Source organism: Pipistrellus hanaki (genome assembly GCF_964339955.1).
Source record: "Pipistrellus hanaki genome assembly, chromosome: 4".
NCBI lineage: Eukaryota > Metazoa > Chordata > Mammalia > Chiroptera > Vespertilionidae > Pipistrellus > Pipistrellus hanaki.
Genome location: NC_140506.1, coordinates 57,461,858 through 57,480,432, shown reverse-complemented (window position 1 = coordinate 57,480,432; position 18,575 = coordinate 57,461,858). Strand labels below are relative to the sequence as shown.

Genomic DNA, 18,575 nt, shown 5'->3' with positions numbered 1-18,575 from the left:
TAGTCTATATCTTACATTCTGTAATGCAGGTTACCTATCCAAAGGCTTGGCTATAATTTTAACATTGTCTAGTTCTCAGGAAAAAAAAAAATAACAAGTGTACCTTTTTTAACCTTATTTTAACTGGAGCTTTAACAAAAATACACTAGGAATTAATGTTGATTTTTTTTTTTTTTTTTTTTTTTTTTTTTTTTTTAAAGAACCGCCAAGCACCAGACAGCTTACTGGAGCCATTTGAGCAGGTGAAATATACCTCTTCAGTGCATATATGTTCTTTGTTTTGATGTCTCAAATAACTCTTTAGGTTCAAGGTGAGTACTAGATTTTTTTATTTCAATAAGAACTATTTGGCATGAACTCTTATAATCTTGATAAACAATGTTATATTCCTTTGAGTAACTGGTTCATAATCAGAATCATTCATTATCATGGTTAATTTGGTTAAGTGATCCTCTGTTGGAATTCATTGTTCATCCAGAACTCCTAGTAAAGTGCCTGAAACAAATGCTTAATAAGTACTTTGTGTAATTTTATAAATTAGAATTTCCCCCAATTTTTTGTGCATGAGATTCCAGAACTCTTTAGTGTCCTAAAGATTTCTCTGGTAAAATTTAGCAACAAATGTATATCCTACTGCTACTCAGGGAGATTTGCATCTCACAGGAGCATGTTAATAACTCTGAGATGTCTTTTACTATGCAAACCTTTAATTTTGTTTAATGCAATGTTTTCCAAACTTATTTCACAATAGTTTTTAGGAGATAATAAATCACTATATTTCCACAAAATACATTTTCTTTATGATGTTGCATATCGAAAATGCTAAGGAAGCTACTGCGAACTAGTAGATCTAAAAAAAATGTTTAACAAGCTTGCAGTATGTAAGATATATAGACAAAATCAGTTTGCAGTAGCAATTAGCACACTGAAAAGAAAATAAATTAAGAAAAATTCCACTTATAGCATCAAAGAGAATAAAATACGAATACATTTAACAAAGGCAATGTAAATTACATTTTGAAAAGTACAAAATATTGTTGAAAAGAGATTTAAAAAGGCAAAAATAAATGGAAAGACAACTTAGGCTCATGGATAAGAATACCTTATATTGTTAAAATGGCAATGCTCCCAAATTGATCCTCAGGTTCAGTACAACCCATATTGACATTCTAACTGATCTCTGCAGAAGTTGATAATATGATCCTAAAATTCACTTGGCAAGTCTATCTTGGGCCTGGAATAGAAAAAACAATATTGAAAAAGAAATACAAAGTGGAAGATTGACATTCCTCAATTTCAAAAATTACTACTGAGCATCAGTAATCAAGACAATGTGTGTTGGCATGATAACATAGATTTCAATAAAATAGAATTGCTTTTTGATAAGGGTGCTAAAATAATTCAATGAAGGAAAAAATTTCCAACAAATGGTTCTGGCACAATTGGATATCCATATGCAAAAGGATGATGTTGGAACCCTGTATCATACCATATACAAATGTTAACTCAAATGGATAAAAAAAAAACACTTAAATGTAAGAGCTAAAACTACAAAATCCTTAGAAGAAAACAGGCATAAATCTTTCAACATGGATTAGGTAGTGATTTCTTAGATAGGACAACAAAAAGCACATACAATAACAACAAAAATAGAACCAATGGACTTTATAAAAAATTATAAATATAGCTCTTCAAAGCTATCATCAAGAAAGTGAAAAGACAACCTACAGATTGGAAGAAAATTATTGCAAATCATACATCTGAAAAGGTATTTGTATCTGATACGTATAAGAACAATTTGCTAAAGAACAACAGTCAATTGAGTAAATTTGAAATCTAATTGGCTTTATTAAGTGATTCATCCCATCTAGCATCTAGAAAGGAGCTCCAAGGAGCTATACAAATAAATGGTTTACATAGGAAAAAAGGTGGGGTAGGGGAGCTATTAAAAGAAAAAGGACTTTCTGATCAAGACATATTCTTTTAGGGGGAAAGAAATATACAACTGGTTTTTTTTTTTTTTTTTTTTTTTCCCATGCGATTGCCTCCTCTGCCTATGAGGGGGTAGGGTTGGACAGGGCCCACATGACAGGTTACCTCATTGATATTGATATTGAGATTGGTTGATTAAAAATCTATTTCTGGTAGAGTTTGAAACACCAAGTAGGTCAAGTATTAAATCTAGATGTGGTATCATGGCCTTTAGCAAAAAGAAATGTTTTCTCTTTTATACATTGCAACTCAATAATAAAAAGACAATACAATGAAAAATAGGCAAAGGATCTGAATATACATTTCTTCAAAAGAGATATACAAATGTCTAATAAGCACATGGAAAGATGATTAAGTCAATAGGTATTAGGGAAATTCAAATCAAAACCACTTCAGGCCTGTTTGGATATCTGTAATAAAAAATATAATGTTTTAGTGAGGATGTAGAGAAATCTGATCCTTTATACCCTGCTGGTGAGAAATTAAAATAGTGTAGACACTTTAGAAAACAATCTGGCAGTTACTTAAATGATTAAACATAGAGTTACCACATGATTCAGCAATTCCTCTCCTAGATATATATTTTCAAGAGACTTGGAAACATATATCTTGTTAATGGCATCAATAAGCCTGAACTCATTCAGACCTTGGATTTCTGGATCTCTGTGGCAGCTATCTCACAATTAAGTTTATACTTTTATTTATAGAACATACTACATTTTCATCACCACATGTGTTTATCACTGATGTTTCATTGTATGTGTGTATGAGGGATGAGAGAACAAATACTGAAAATTCTACTTTTTACAAGAAGTCCAGGAGAAGATGTAGAAAACAGTTAACTGAGAAAAATACATTTTACAGTTTTCTTTTAATACAGATCGCCTGTAATAACTCATCCACCTGATCTGAATTGGTCATTCAGCTAGTAGGTCATTCAATCCCTTCTCTGGCTATACAGATTTTCTTGTTTGATTAGTCATGCTTCGGCAAAATGTGCATGTCCTTCATGTACTGTGAATATTGGATTTTTTTAATTACTACTAAGTTATCCTATGGCATTAGTACCCTAAGAGCAGCCAACCAGTGCTTAGTCTTCTTAAAAACTGGACTGCCTATCCTCAGGCATGGTTAATGCTCTTCTAGGACAGAGCACCAGTATAGAGCTGTTTTCATCAGGTTCAGGACTGCACATGTAATAATAACAGTAATACTATTAATGATAATACTAGTCATATGAAGGTTGACTGGATCCTACTTTACAGATAGCAACAGCAACAAAAATAATGATTCCCTGTTGATAGTTTTATGTTTTGGACTCTGTTGATAGTTTTAGGTTTAAGTTTTGAGAATTTTATGAAGAATATTCTTACAAAAAGATGAAAAATTTTGTGAAAGTTGATAACATTATTAGGTTCTCTAGTTTGATTATTTTTGGTATGGAGGAGGAGAAATTTAAAATCTTATTTTTTGTTGTTCATCCCACTGAGGGTTTAATTCCAGTACCTCTTTGGAAAACACTTATGAAGACATTGTTATTTTCTCTTGGGAAACTTGAGATTATTTGGGCTTGTTTCTTTTATTCTTAGTCAAATTCAGTTCTAACCCATAAAATACATTAGGGAGTCATATTGTCTCTGTTGTATATAAAAATATTTTCAAATAGTGTTTCACATACTACTTTTGGTTTAGCATTATTACTATCAAGTTAAGTACTCCTAAAATAAGCCAGAAAGTGAAAGTAATCATGAAGAAACTTTCACAGCAATTTGACATTTTCTACTCACCCCATCTGGGAAAGTTTTATCAGCAAAGTGGTATAGAACTTGCATTTTGAGTGGATCGTCCAAATATCTACTCTGTTACCAGCAGATGCAAAAAAAGCAACAACTCCTGAATATATTTATTCTGAGAATAACTTATATTACAGTTAGGTCCACTTTGAATGATGTTTCTATACATAGCTCATTATATTTAAACAAACTTTTGCTTTATTTTCTAATAGGTGTCGATTATTGTAAGCAAAATTTACTATAGCTAATAGGAATAGATAATGATGTTTTGAGTTTATAATTTATTTGTGCTATTTTCCCATTACCCTTCCAGATATACTTTTTATTCTTCTGGACTCTGCCCTACACCTTCTAGCTTCTAGTTTGGTGTAGCTCAGCAATTTTCAACCTTTTTCATCTCATGGCACATAAACTAATTGCTAAAATTCTGTGGGACAACAAAAATATATTTTTTTCCTATTTGACAAAAAAAGAGGTATAATTTTGATTCATTTACATCAGACAACTATAGTTGTCATTTTTTAAATTTGACAATCTAAGGGAAAAAAGGTCAGTGCACCTGATTAAATAGTCAGTTATTGCATGTTTTAAAAATCCTTGTCACACACCAGGGGAAAGCATAGGCAGACGATTGGAATGGAGTCCTCGGAGTGGTAATGGTTTACTCCCTTCTTGCCAGCCCCTGAGAACACCACCATCTCGGATTTCCTTTTCTTTTTTATTTAAATAACTGTCAACATCATTGGAAAGTCTCTTTATTCAGTTACCCCATTTAAGTGTGTCATTCGTTTCCTGCCAAAACCTTGACTAATATAATGATATGTGTTAAGAATCGGATATCTTAAAAATGAAATGCAAAATAATTCAATATAATTCTGACTACCCATTTTGTTATTTTATTTTGCTGTTTAAATATTCTAAACATACTAAATATACTAAACATACTAAATATACTAAACACAAATAGAGTGCCTTAGTTTTGGTCTCACACCTATAAAACGTGCTTAGATATGCTTCAAAAGAAAAATAAATCTGGATATGAGGGCAAGCAGAAAAAGCATAATCTAAATGGTAAAAAGACAGGAGACATAAAAAGAAATTTATAAGTAACCTTAAAAAACTGAAAGCATAATAATCTAATAATGATCCAAGCACTTATGTAAAACTTCTTATGAGCCAGGCTATTTTAAGCAATCTACATATATTAATCTACTAGAGGCCTGGTGCAGAAAATTCGTGCACGGGGATGTGTGTCCCTCAGCCCAACCTGCACCCTCTTCAATCTGGGACCCCATGAGGGATGTCTCACAATCCAGGACTGTTGGCTCCCAACTGCTTGCTTATCTGCTTTCCTGATTGCCCCTAACTGCTTCTGCCTGCCAGCCTGATCACCCCCTAACCACTCTGCTGTCAGCCTGATTGATGCCTAACTTCTCCCCTGTTGGCCCAATTGCCCGTAACTGCCCTTACCTGCCAGCCTGGTTACCTCTACCTGCCCACCCTTGCTGGCCTGGTCACTTCCAACTGCCCTTCCTGCAGGCCTGGTCCCCTCAAACTACCTTGCCCTGCCAACCCGGTCACCCTAACTGCCCTCTCCTGCCAGTCTCAGCACCCCTAACTGCTCTCCCCTGCTGGTCTGATTCCCCACATCTGTCCTCCCCTGCACGTCTGGGTCCCCAAAACTGCCCTCCCTGCAGGCCTGGATTCCCCCCCCCCCCAACTGCCTTTCCCTGCAGGCTTGATTGATCCCAACTGCCCTCCTTTGCAGGCCTGGTCTCTCCCAACTGCCCTGCCCTGCTGGCCTTATTGCTCATAACTGCCCTCTCTTGCAGGCCTGGTTCCTCCCTCTGTCCTCCCCTGCTGGCCATCTTGTGTCCACATGGGGGCAGCCATCTTGTGTGTTGGAGTGACAGTCAATTTGCATATTACTCTTTTATTAAATAGAATAGAGGCCTGGTGCATGGGTGGGAGCTGGCTGGTTTGCCCTGAAGGGTGTCCTGGATCAGGGTGGGAGTTCCCTTGGGGCATGGGGTGGCATGGGCAAGGGGCCTGTGGTTGTTTGCAGGCCAGCTACACCCCCTGGTGACCCAAGCAGAGGCCCTGGTATCTGGGATTTATTTATCTTCTATAATTGAAACTTTGTAGCCTTGAGCAGAGGCCAGGGCAGAGTGAAGCTTGGCTTCCTCCACTCTCAGGGGCGACCCAAGCCTCCTGCTTGCTTCAGCTCTGTGGCCACCAACATCTTGGTTGGATTAATTTGCATATTCCTGATTGGCTTGTGGGTGTGGCTTGTGGGCATAATAGAGATATGGTCAATTTGCATGTTTTTCTTTTATTAGATAGGCTTTCTTATAACAATGCTATAAAGGTACTATTCTCTTTGTACAGGAGAGGAAACTGAGGCACGGAGCAGTTAAGTATATAGTCTGGTTGTATTCTTTTAACTACTATGCCATGCTGTTCTTTCAATGGTTTTACTAATAAAACTGGTAAAGTTCAATAAAGACTAAATATTACATGAAATGTTAATTTTATAATAGTAACAATATATGGAACATGGGTTTTTGATTCAAAGTTGGGTTTGAATCGTAAGTCTGACACTTTAAATTTAAATTTAAATATTTCCTTAATACTATTTCATGCTTCATCCTGATTTCCTTCTTGCCACCTTTTTCCTCATAAATAATACATTTACATGAAATATATTATGTGGCAATGGGAGTATATTTGTATTCTAATATACAATTTAATATTTCTCTTTAGGTTTATGATCTGTGAATATGCCTTTTAAGAAATCACCTGTGACTGATATATTTGGAATAATAGCTCCATCTTATAAAGAAAAAGTCTCAAGGTTTAATTTGCAAGAGAAAAAGAAAAAGAGGAGTGATAAATCAAAGTAAGTTTAAAAATTTTTCATATTATTAAAATAGTAGACCTATACGTATTGTAGAATTCAGAAAATACAATGTGAGCAATAGGTATAACTACAGGCTATTTTGTACATCAATATAAATGCTGTATAGAATAAAAAAATTCTTAAAATTTACTATTTGTTAAATAAATAGGTAATTTTTATTAATCTTTTCTAAAATTTTAAGTTCTACGTTTGTTTAAAATAAGTAATCCTTTTATAATTATATATATGTTTTAAGTTGCCATAATAATCCTGAAACACATGAGAAAGCATTTAATAACCATTACATTGTGAAACATTTTAGTTATTATTAAATCCTTTGCTATTTTATATTAAACTGCAGTAGAATGTTTTTCTGCATCAAATTATTGCTTTAGGATATAATGTCTTAAAATGAAGTTACTAGATCAAAGTTTGTTGATAATTTAAAAATTGTGTGTGACATTAAGAAATTTAAAATTTTTAAAAAAATAGAATATATAATAAAACATTATTATATATCATTTTGGTTGAGGTCAAATATTGTTATGTTTACTTCAAATATTTTTCTTTAATGAAGACTAGATCAACAGATCAACTTGAAACTATGACAACATGCTCTCCCAACTATAATAATAATTGTGGTATATGTAATTACAGTTTATTTTTCTACTTTATAATACCCAAATACAAAATTATATTTTCCACATGATTTTAAATATAATTATGTAATTACACAAATTATATACAGAGATAAATCATAACATATATCTATAATTTGATTTTAAAAAGGTAATGCTATGATTTTAATTCAAGTCATATTGCTAATGATGTATTTTCTTTATTTACTTCAGCAGTGGCATAATGTTCAAATATAGTAAATTCTTCTTATTTTACTTACCTATTTTCCAATTGTTTTCCCATAAAGTTAATGCTATAGTGAAAATTATTTTACATTTCTCTTTGTGTACATGTATGTTTCATTGAAGTGAATTTTTTATGCCTTGCTTCTTAAATTTAACTTGATGCTATTGCTCTCCAAAGTGCTTGAATCAATTTACATTTTCTTTACCAGTAAGTGAAAATATCACTTCCCCCATTTTCACCAATACCTGGTATTGTCAGACTTCTTAATATTTGCTGGTATAGTAGGGCCAAAGTGGTACTTGCCTGCTCATGTGTTTGACCAATTTACTTTGTGTTGTCTTTTCAAATTGATACTTGCTATTCTTAAATATTTATTATTAATTCATTCAGTCTGGCTTGTCTTTTTAATATATTTTATTGATTTTTTACAGAGAGGAAGGGAGAGAGATAGAGAGCCAGAAACATGGATGAGAGAGAAACATCGACCAGCTGCCTCCTGCACACCCCCCACCGGGGATGTGCCCGCAACCAACATACATGCCCTTGACCGGAATCAAACCTGGGACCTTTCAGTCCACAGACCGACGCTCTACCACTGAGCCAAACCGGTTTTGGCTGGCTTGTCTTTTAACTTTGTTTTTGTGGTACCTTTTGTCATACAGAAGTCTGGAAAATTAATTTTTTATTTTTATTTAAAAAATATATTTCTTTATTGATTTCAGAGAGGAAGGGAGAGGGGGAGAGAGATAGAAACATCAATGATGAGAATCATTGATTAGCTGCCACCTGCATGTCCCACACTGGGGATAGAGTCTGCAACCCAGGCATATACTCTATCTGGAAATCAAACTGTAACATTGTAGTTCATAGGTCAATGCTAAACCACCAAACCATGCTGGCTAGGCTGAATATGGAATTATCTTTGGTCTGTTATTACTTTTATTCTTTTCCTGCAGCACACCAAAGGTGTCGTTCCATTCACAGCTTCCCTTATTGCTGTTGAAAAGTTGGGTGAAAATTTTGTTATTTTATTTAGGATTAATGTGTTTTCCCCAATTTTGAGAGCTTTCAAAAATGTTTTACTGTTTTGCATTTTCTGCAGTTTTGCTGTGATGTGTCTGAATGTAATTAAAAATTATTCTCCTTGGATTTCTTAAACCTGATGAATCTATGGACTATGTCTTTCATAATTCCTGATAAATTATCAGACATTGTTTCTTCAGATATTACCTTGTAAACCCATTTTCTCTTATCTCTGCTTATTGGACTCTTGATTAAGTGCATATAAGACCATCCTATTTTATATTTCACACTAGAGGCCTGGTGCACAAAATTTGTTCACTGGGGCAACAGGAAGGGGTGGGGGGCAGTTGTCCCTCAGCTCAGCCTGTGCTCTCTCCAATCTGGGACCCTTCAAGGAATGTCTGACTGCCCATTTAGGCCCAATCACAATCCAGGCCTGCTGGCTCCCAACCACTTGCCTAGCCTGATCATCCCCTAACCACTCCCTTGCCTGATTGATGCCCGCTTGCCCCCTGCCAGCCTGATTGCCCCTAACTGCCCTTCCTGCCAGCCTGGTCATTCCTAACTGCCCTCCCCTGCAGGGTTGATCACCTTCAGTTGCCCTCCCTTGCAGGCCTGGTCCCTCTCAACTGCCCTCCCCTGCTGGCTATCTTTTGGTGGCCATCTTGTGTCCACTTGTGGGTAGGATCTTTGACCACATGAGGGCAGCCATATTGTATGCTGGAGTGATGGACAATCTACATATTACTCTTTTATTAAATAGGATAGAGGCCTGGTGCACAGGTGGAGGCCAGTTGATTTGCCCTTCTGAAGGGTGTTCCGAATCAGGATGGGGGTTCCCTTGAGATGTGGGGCAGCCTGAGAGAGGGTCCTATAGTGGTTTGCAGGCCGGCCACACCCCACAGCAACCCAAGCTGAGGCCCTGATATCTGGGATATATTTACTTTCTACAGTTGAAACTTTGTAGCCTGGCGCGGAGCCAAGCTTCCTTCTTGCCCTGTGATGGCAGCCATTTTTATTTGGATTTGTTTACCTTCTATAATTGAATCTTCGTAGTTTTGAGTAGAGGCTTACGCTGGCAAGGCCAGGCGGAAAGCTTGGCTTCCTCCGTTGCCGGGGAAATGCCTCCCTCCTGCTCTCTGTGGCTGTAGCCATTGTGGTTGGGTTTATTTGCATACTCGCTCTGATTGGCTGGTGGGTGTGGCTGGTGGGCATGGCTTGTGGAGGAGAGTGTTGGTTAATTTTCATATTACTCTTTTATCTTTTACTCTTTCATCCTTTACTCTTTCATTTCCATTTTCCATTTTTATATATTTTTATTGTGAATTTATTCTGATATGATCTGTTTTCTGCATGACTAATTGTCTCTTTGCTTACCAAATTTATCCATTCAATTTTAGTAATTATATCTTATATTTCTAGTAATATTTTTCTGCAAATATAAGTTAGGCTTAGAGTATCTGGTAGCCTGCAGATACTTTAAGCATATTGTAGAATAAGTATGATAGTTGTACAATTTGTGTCTTGATTGTTTTAATGCTTATAGTCTGGGTAAATTTTTTATTTTTGTTGTTTTCATTTATGTTGTGGCTTATCCTTTCCCACTTATTCTTGGGGTGGGGGAGAGAAGTGTTTGTGTCATCTTGCAGATGATCTTGTATTTGTTCTCTGCCAGACACCTGTAGATGCTACTAGTTGGGACAGCTGAAACTAACTTTGCTGCCAAAGTGTTCCTGGCCATTTATCTATCTTTGCCTGGGGTATAAATCTGTATTGAGACTGATCTTCACACACACACACACAGACATTTCCTTTCTTCTTTCTTTGCTGGGCACCCAGGCTACCTTCTCTATAGCTCCCTGGGATTAGGCAGAAAGAATTGGGATGATAGACAATGTGGAAGAAACCTCCAATAAGTTTCCCACACTTTGAAATTCCTGGCCTTCTCTTGACTATATGGTCACTTGGAAAACATCCTGGATATTCTCTCCATGACCCCTTGTATCAAGAGAATTAGATTCTGTCCCTGGCATCAGCTGTTTGAGATGAAGTAGAGATCTAACTTACACAAAGAATCATCATCTTTGTTTTTCTTTTTTTCTTCTTCTTAGGTTTGCATGAATTGTCATAGGCCTCATACTAAATGTGCTTCACTTATCCTTCCTTAGAAACATGAGTTTTTGAAGGCTCAGAGTATGTTCTGTTAGAGACACACAAAGGGACCCATGTAAATCCTTCAAATGAAATCCATACATTTCTGAACCAAAGGGAGAATCACATAGCCTTACAATGGATTACTGGTTTAGATGACACAATTTTGCCAGTATTTATTTTATAACTAAGATTATTTCATTAGGTATAGTATGTTTTACTATTTTTTTTTTTTACATCATCTAGAGATGGAAAAGACCAAAAGATTTAATATACTATACAAATTTTAGCTGACTGGAAAAAATTAAAGGGAATCTAAGTCTTATATTAAGAAGATTTAGGCAAGCTATTAAGATTATTTTACATCTTTGTTACAGAAGCTGCATGTGTATTTTTAGTCTAGGATGCTGTAGTCTTCAGAGATTCCTGAAATGTTAATAAGCCTGAAATATTTCCTTTTTATTAATGTTTTTGACACTTTTATATTTAGTAAAATGTGTTCAACAATTGCATATTCTGAATATTTTAAAAATATTATATATTTATAGTGTATATCTATATAATTTTGACTTTTATATATATACATTTTTAAATATAATATGGCTCTGTATGAGGGTTTTAAATGTCTGCTGTCAAGCACCAGGAAGAAACTTTTTTAGACTCATTTATATGCTGGTTTTTTGTTATTTGAACAATATTAGTTTTTGTTTCATGTATCTGAATTATTATAAGCCTTTAATAAAATTATAATGGCTAACATCTTATAATGAGACCTGTTAATTTTAGGTTGAGACATCTGTACTTGTAGCATTTGGGTTGGCTAACAAGTGATTTAGCCAAAAGTAATGGAACAAGATATAGGGCTATTTTGTGGAGCCTGAGAGTAGAAGATATAGGCAGACCTCATTCATTCACTCAGTATTCACTATGTGGTCTCTAAAAGATACTGGAGATAATTTAGGAACCTGGTGGCCAAAAAAAGCATGAACACATCCAATATATTACAGTGTAGCTTCCTTTAGGATATATTATCCCAAATAATGTATCAGCAACTACTGATAAGATTATCTGTACAAAATATGTTGGGTCTTGCAAGATTTTAAACCCAGAGTCCTCTTATTCTTGGGCTTATACCATTGTGTTGGTTCAAGTCTCTATAGGGTAGAATATGAGAAAGGATTAAGATTTTAATACTTGATTTCAGTTGTAGAAGGTAAATGCAGTTAATAAATTAACAGAAAATGAGGCAAGAAATTTTGAATTATTGCCATGCTAATCACTAAATCATAACTTGCCACATAGAGAGACACAGCTTGACATACTTGACATATGGGACTTGTCAAGACCAATTTCAAGAAGAATCTTCATCTCACAGTAGAACATAGAATAGAGAAATGAAGAGGACTCATCTCTTCTGTTCCCTTCTGTCTAGCATCTTCCTTGGTCAAGATTCACCCTATAGTTGCTTACTAATTCATTCTTCCAGGTTGTGTCACTCCACCTTTGGCTGCTCCAATGTTGGAGGGGAGGGGCAGCTCAGTGTTTGGGGCATGGAAGTCTTGCAGGTAATAAGTGAATTTGAGACTTCACATTAAGCTTTAGAAGTATAGATTTTTCTAAGAATAGACTTCTTACAAACAACCTTGAAAGGACCATTGATGCTGTTACCAAATGCAGAATAGAATGATTGTAAGTATAAGAGCATATAGAACATTTAGAAAAGTAAGTTTTTACACTTGTAAATATTTTTTAGTCTTCAATTTTCTTCTAAATTTCTGCTAAAAATTCAGTCAGGTGCATTAGTAGCCGCCTTGACTCTTATCTGTTTAGTTTTCTTCATAAATAATTAGTAAGTAGAAATAGGCATTTTCAAGACTTAAGACAGTATTCCATTTACTAAGACTGAAGAATATATAAAATCATAGAAATTTTTTAAATGAATCCAAGGCCCATATTTCTGGTTTCATATAGTAAAGTCTGTTAGATATTCACAATGAAAAGATGCTATAATCAATTACACATGTATCATGGATGACAGAGGATATTTCCAATGTCTGACTTCAAAAGCTCAAATCCAAGATCACTGCATCAGGACTGATAAATTTAGATGAAGTGATTATAGAGTAAATTTTTGTACATACCTATATTACCAAATCTTTGTCTTTTAATAAATCTGTTCCTGGATTCTTTATACATTCAATTGTGTCATAGACATATTTGAAAGGACCTTGTAATTCTTTAATTCTTAAGGTTATTTGGTTGTTAAAAATCTCAGTCTGTTTCCATTCCATTTTTTCACTACTTTCCCATATCAAACTTACCCAAAATGTAGCCAATACCTAGGTTTTTTTTTTTTTATGTATTTATTAGTACTATTAAATTTGGTTTTGCTTTTATTTATCTAATGAAACTCCTAAAGATATCCACTGACTTTCTAACATTAACTCTAATAATCTCTTTGTGTTTTTAGCCTTCATATCGTTTCAGATGTGCATTTTTGGTCATGATCTTCATCTTATATTCATTCTTTGGTATCTCAATCTAGGATTGTTTGTTTGCATGGAACAGGCACATTCAGCTTAACTGAAGCAAAATAAAAATGTAATGGAACAATATATAGGGCTATCTTGTGGAGCCTGAGAGCAAAAGGTATAGCCAGACCTCATTCATTCACTCAGTATTCACTATGTGGTCTCTAAAAGATACTGGCGATAAAATGGTCAACAGATATGTCTGTATCTACACTTGACTATAAACTCTAAAAAGATAGGGAATCTGGCTATACAAAAGTAAATTATCCAACAAACATTGATCAAGGGTTACAATGGTAAAAAGCTAGCTTTCTGCTTTAGGGTGTTTTGTTGTCTTGAACAACATTTCTTCAAAAGCCACCTTTAAGCTATAATATCAATTAATGAAAATATTAACTAATTATTTAAAATCCATTGAGAGAGGATTGGATTGGCCTTGCTTTAACCAGATGTCTATTGTGAGCCAACCAGCTTCAGTCTTGGATGTGGGGTGGGTGTTTGGAGTCATATGGTATTAATATAGAATTTAGATATGCTGGCTCAGAAGGGAGTAATGAATAATTCTCAGAGGAGGAGTTTATATTTTAAATTACATATATATATTTGAATTCCATTATAGTACTTTACTGAATCTCTTTCCATCATATTTGTTGTTTCTTTTTTCCTTCTTATTTCCTAACTTTGGAATTTGTCCAAAAGATATCCCATTTCTTCAATACTCTTCCTCTTGAAATTTTATGGTTTTGAGTATCACTGATATGTAGGTGAATCTGAAATCTTTATTTTCAGATCTTATTCACTTCATTATGCCTATATTTGCTATTTCAAAGTTTCTTTTTGATTCTTATCATGTATTGACTTTATCATTAAATAACTATTAATTTGTATAACAATCTCAATTTATTTGTTATGGGTAAGGAATGATTAAAATAGCTATATTGATTTTCCATTAATATATTTATTGACATGAGTGTGGCAGACCAATTAAGTATGTGATATCTATACAGAAAGCTGAAAATAACTGGCTTTCCATATTTTCTATGATTCATTACAGGCCACAATCCATATTGAAAAATAATCAACAAAACTTAAATTATTTATAAAGTGTATTTTAAGCATAGAAATTAAATTATATATTGTTTTCATCCTGAGGCTTTTTTTTTCTTTCTGTGCTTTAGAAATAAAATCAAACAAATGCATTTTCCTCAGAGCCTATGAAAAGTTAAAATATCTCATTTTAGAAAATATATATTTTAATTTGTATTTGAAATCCTGAATATTGTATGTATGCTTCTGTGTGTGTATGTTGGATATGTTGGGGCTGTCTGTAAATGGTAGTGGAGAAATAGGCTTAAGTCACATTGACTATTATTTTATTAAGAAGAATGCACATAGTATATATTTCTATACTGTAATATATTCTGAGGGACCTTATAAAAAACATGAGTAAAAAGACTTAGACATCTTATTTCAAATATTGGTTCTGCTCACTATTAAAACTATGATCTTAAGTGTGATTCTTAACCTCTCTGAGCCTTCTTCCCACCCCTGCCTCTGTAAAACAGAGAAAGTACAGTTCAGTATCAGTTAATCACCAGGTAATCACAATGGTAAAAAGCTAGCTTTCTGCTTTAGGGTGTTTTGTTGTATATACAAATTGTATTGCTGTATATACAATTCACTAAACAAATTGTATATACAGCAATAAGGAAAAACTTAATAACCTCAAGTTACAGCAAGGACTAAAAGACAGATACATCAATACTAAATTATGGAAAGGATTTTTGTGGGCTTTAGATTTAGAGCTGAGATGAATTCTTGGCCCTTTGTAGTTAAGCAGTTTCTTCATCTCTATCACTTTCTCCTCTACTAAGTCACCATCATCTAATTCCTTGACTTTCTGCAGCAGCCTCCTAATCAGTATCCCTCCTCCTGCTCTCTGAACAGCAGCCTAAATGATATTTTTAGAATGTAAATTAAATCTTTCATGCTCTAGTTTAGTCTATATTGTTTTTCCATTACATCTGGAGTAAAATCCAGACCCTACCTTCTGGTCTAAATACCCTGCAAGATCTAGCTCCTAGCTAACTCTGATTTATCATCAGTTTCTCTTTGTCCATGGTCTTGGTCTCTTTCTCATCCCAGCTCAGATTTGTGTCCCTTGAAATCTTCCCTGATTGCCTAATGTAAAATAGCTCTCTTGCCCTGTATTCTCTTTCATACTACTATGCTTTTGTCTTCATAGCAGTCACCCTCAGAAATCATCTTGTTCTTTGTTTTCTTGTAGATATTGCATATCTACTCTCCTCCAATAGAGTATATAATCCATGAGGCAAGTGATTGCACATTTGCTTTTTTATTCATTTCTGCTTGTGTTTTATTGCTAGAAGAATGTTTGACTCACAGAGGTGCTAGGTAAAATACAAAATAATAGGAAATCAAGAATAAAGTTACTCAGCTTGTGTGGTGTGACTCAGTGGTTGAGTATCAATCAACCCATGCACCAGGAGGTCAGGGTTTGATTTCCAGCTGGGGCACATGCCTGGGTTGCAGGCTAGATCCCTAGTAGGGGGCATGCATAAGGCAGCCAATCAATGTTTCTCTCTCGTCCATGTTTCTATCAGCATCTCCTCCTCCCTTTGTCTCTCTCTAAAAATCGATAAAAACATAAAAAATAATGAAATTATTTATTTAAAAATGTCAAATTCTAGGAGATTTTGTAAGTTCTATCACCTCAATTCTTTCTTTATTTTACTATAAGCTCCATGAGGGCAGGGTTTTTTTTAAAAAATTTTTTCACAGTTATATCCCCAATTCCAAGCTTAGTTCCTGATATATAGAAGATAGTCAATAAGTATTACTAAATATATGACCAAGTGAACATCCATTTTAGTATGGCAGTTAAAAAGTTGATTATTTCTTTTTAAAAAAATATTTTTATTTATTTCGGAGAGGAAGAGAAAGAGAGGGAGAGGGGGAGGAAGAGGGAAAAGAAAAGGGAGAGGGAAAGGGAGAAAGAGAGAGAGAGAAATAGAAGCATCGATAATGAGAGATAATAATTGGTCGGCTGCCTTCTGCACACTCGCAACTAGGTTTTGAACCCAAAATTAGGCATGTGCCCTGACCAGGAATCAAACTGTGACACCCTGGTTCATAGGTCAATGCTCAATCATTGAGCTATACCAGCCAGGCTTTAACTTGCTTATTTCATTAATTGTTTTTATCTAGGATATCTATATTTGGTTCTAATTACAAGGCATTATACTATTACCTCTGCCTATCCTGTGATCATGTGTCACTGTGATTATTTTTGTGTACATATGTCTCCCCAATTGGTTTGTGAATTAATCAGAAGCAAAGTCTAATTTCTATTCATGTTTTCTTTTCTATATCCCACAGATTAGCTAATTCAGTAAATTCTGAATATAGTAAGATGGGTAAAAATATGTTTAGTCTTCCAGATCACTCCTGAATAGCATGACTCCAACAATTATTTGCCTACACCAATAAATAACTCATTAATTCTACTATCTATTCATTATGTCTTTGATGTCACTTTTGATTCCATGCCCAGCTTATATTCTGTGGTACCTTATTATAATCAGTCTGCTCATTTTCTAGCCTACAACCTCAACTTATTTGTCTCACTTCTCATTTATATACTTATGTACTCTCTCTATACTTTCCTCATGGGGTTCTTTTAATTCATAAGACTTTAAAGATCTTATATATGTTAATGATTTTTAAAATGATGTATCAAGAATGAAACTTTTTTTCTGAGATTAAACTCATCTATCTGTCACTTGGATGACCATGGTCATCTCAAACATAACATGTCCCAATACTGAACCTATTCCCTACCCTCACCCCACATTTGCTCCTGTATCAATATTCTCCAACTCAGTAAATGGCAATTCCATCCTTTCAGTTACTCAGTTCAATCATAATTCCCTTTCCCCCTCACACTTAATTTCTAATTCATTGGACAGTCTGATTAGAGCTCATATCAAGCTACATCCAATATCCAAACTGTTCTTTTTACTTGCATTGCTAGAACTCTGATCCAAGCCACCATTACCTCTCACTTAAATATGTGTGCTTCCTCCCTTGCTACATCTATCTCCCCACACTTCAATTCTCAACCCAGAATTGGGATGATCATGTTAAAAATTAAATTAAATCATGCCATACCTTTTATCAAAGCCCTGTAATGGCTTCCCATCTTATCTAGAGTTAATCTGGCTACTTGTCACTCTGACCTTACTACATATATCTTTCTTTCCCTGCTCACTCCAGCCATGTTGGACTGATTCAGCTTACATTATGGGATAAAGGTTTATCTTAAATTCAACTAATAGTGACATATATAAGGAGATAAATCAGTCTTTATAATTAAAGCTGTGCTGGATTTTACCTATGAAGGAGGCATATACCAACAAGATTTCTGACAGCCATCCCAGAAACTTTTTTCCAGAGGCTATAAAGTTCATTAACATCATGAGAATTCTGTTTCTCAATAAAAAAATGCTAAGTATGATAAGATTAATCTAGGAGGACTGTAAATATATATTGTTTTACTGACTTGTTTTTGTGTGAAACATTCTTATAAGGTGCTTTTTAAGAAAAAATAGTTATACTTAACCATCAGAAGTTGGTTAATTAAAATTTAGAAGTGATAGCTATAGTTATTGATTTTTGTTTTGTTTTGTTTAGGCCACCATTTTCAATCACGGCAGAATTCATCTTGAGATTCAATGAAACAAAAAATCTAAAAGAGAAGGAAAAATTGTTGGACCTAGCTAGAAAAATCCTTCTCAAATGCAAGGTAGTGTTACATTATTTGGTTTAGTTGTTATGTGAACTTTCTGTTCTAGTTGGTGGATGATTATTTGTTCTAAAATATTGAAAGAAAAAAAAAAAGAATACACCTTTCTTTAATTATAAGTAGGCAGAGTTAAAAATATTAATGCAAATTCAAGTTTTTAATCAAACTAGAGTCCCAGTGTATGAAATTCATGTACAGGTAAGATCGCTAGGCCTGATAGGTGATCAGGACAGATCAGGTTCCCCATCTCCCCACATCCCCACCTCCCTGACTCCTTATCTCCTTCTTTCCTCTCTCCCTCAGTGCCCCACTGCTGCTGCTCACCAATGTTCCACACTACCCCTGGTGGTCTGTGCATGTTATAGTGAGTGATCCAACTCCTGTTTTCCTGGTGGAACTCCAGAGGGGACATTTTGCATATTAGCTTTTTATATGTAGAGATGATTCAATGTCAAATGGCTTCTGGAGTGAGATTCTTATTAAATTATTAGGGAATA

The 18,575-nt window shown here is 34.6% G+C and overlaps 1 protein-coding gene across 5 annotated transcripts in view; it reads left to right on the top strand.

Annotated features, from left to right (window-relative positions):
- The window catches only part of TMEM232 (transmembrane protein 232), a 145,364-nt gene that overhangs the window by 7,108 nt on the left and 119,681 nt on the right, over nucleotides 1-18,575 (top strand). For all 5 annotated transcript variants that reach the window (XM_084882807.1, XM_084882808.1, XM_084882809.1 and 2 more), the window contains exons 2-4: nucleotides 201-311; nucleotides 6,549-6,684; nucleotides 17,967-18,078. In XM_084882807.1, coding sequence (XP_084738933.1) covers nucleotides 6,566-6,684; nucleotides 17,967-18,078 — 231 coding nt within the window. In that variant the 5' untranslated portion in view covers nucleotides 201-311; nucleotides 6,549-6,565. The remainder of the gene's footprint in view (nucleotides 1-200; nucleotides 312-6,548; nucleotides 6,685-17,966; nucleotides 18,079-18,575) is intronic.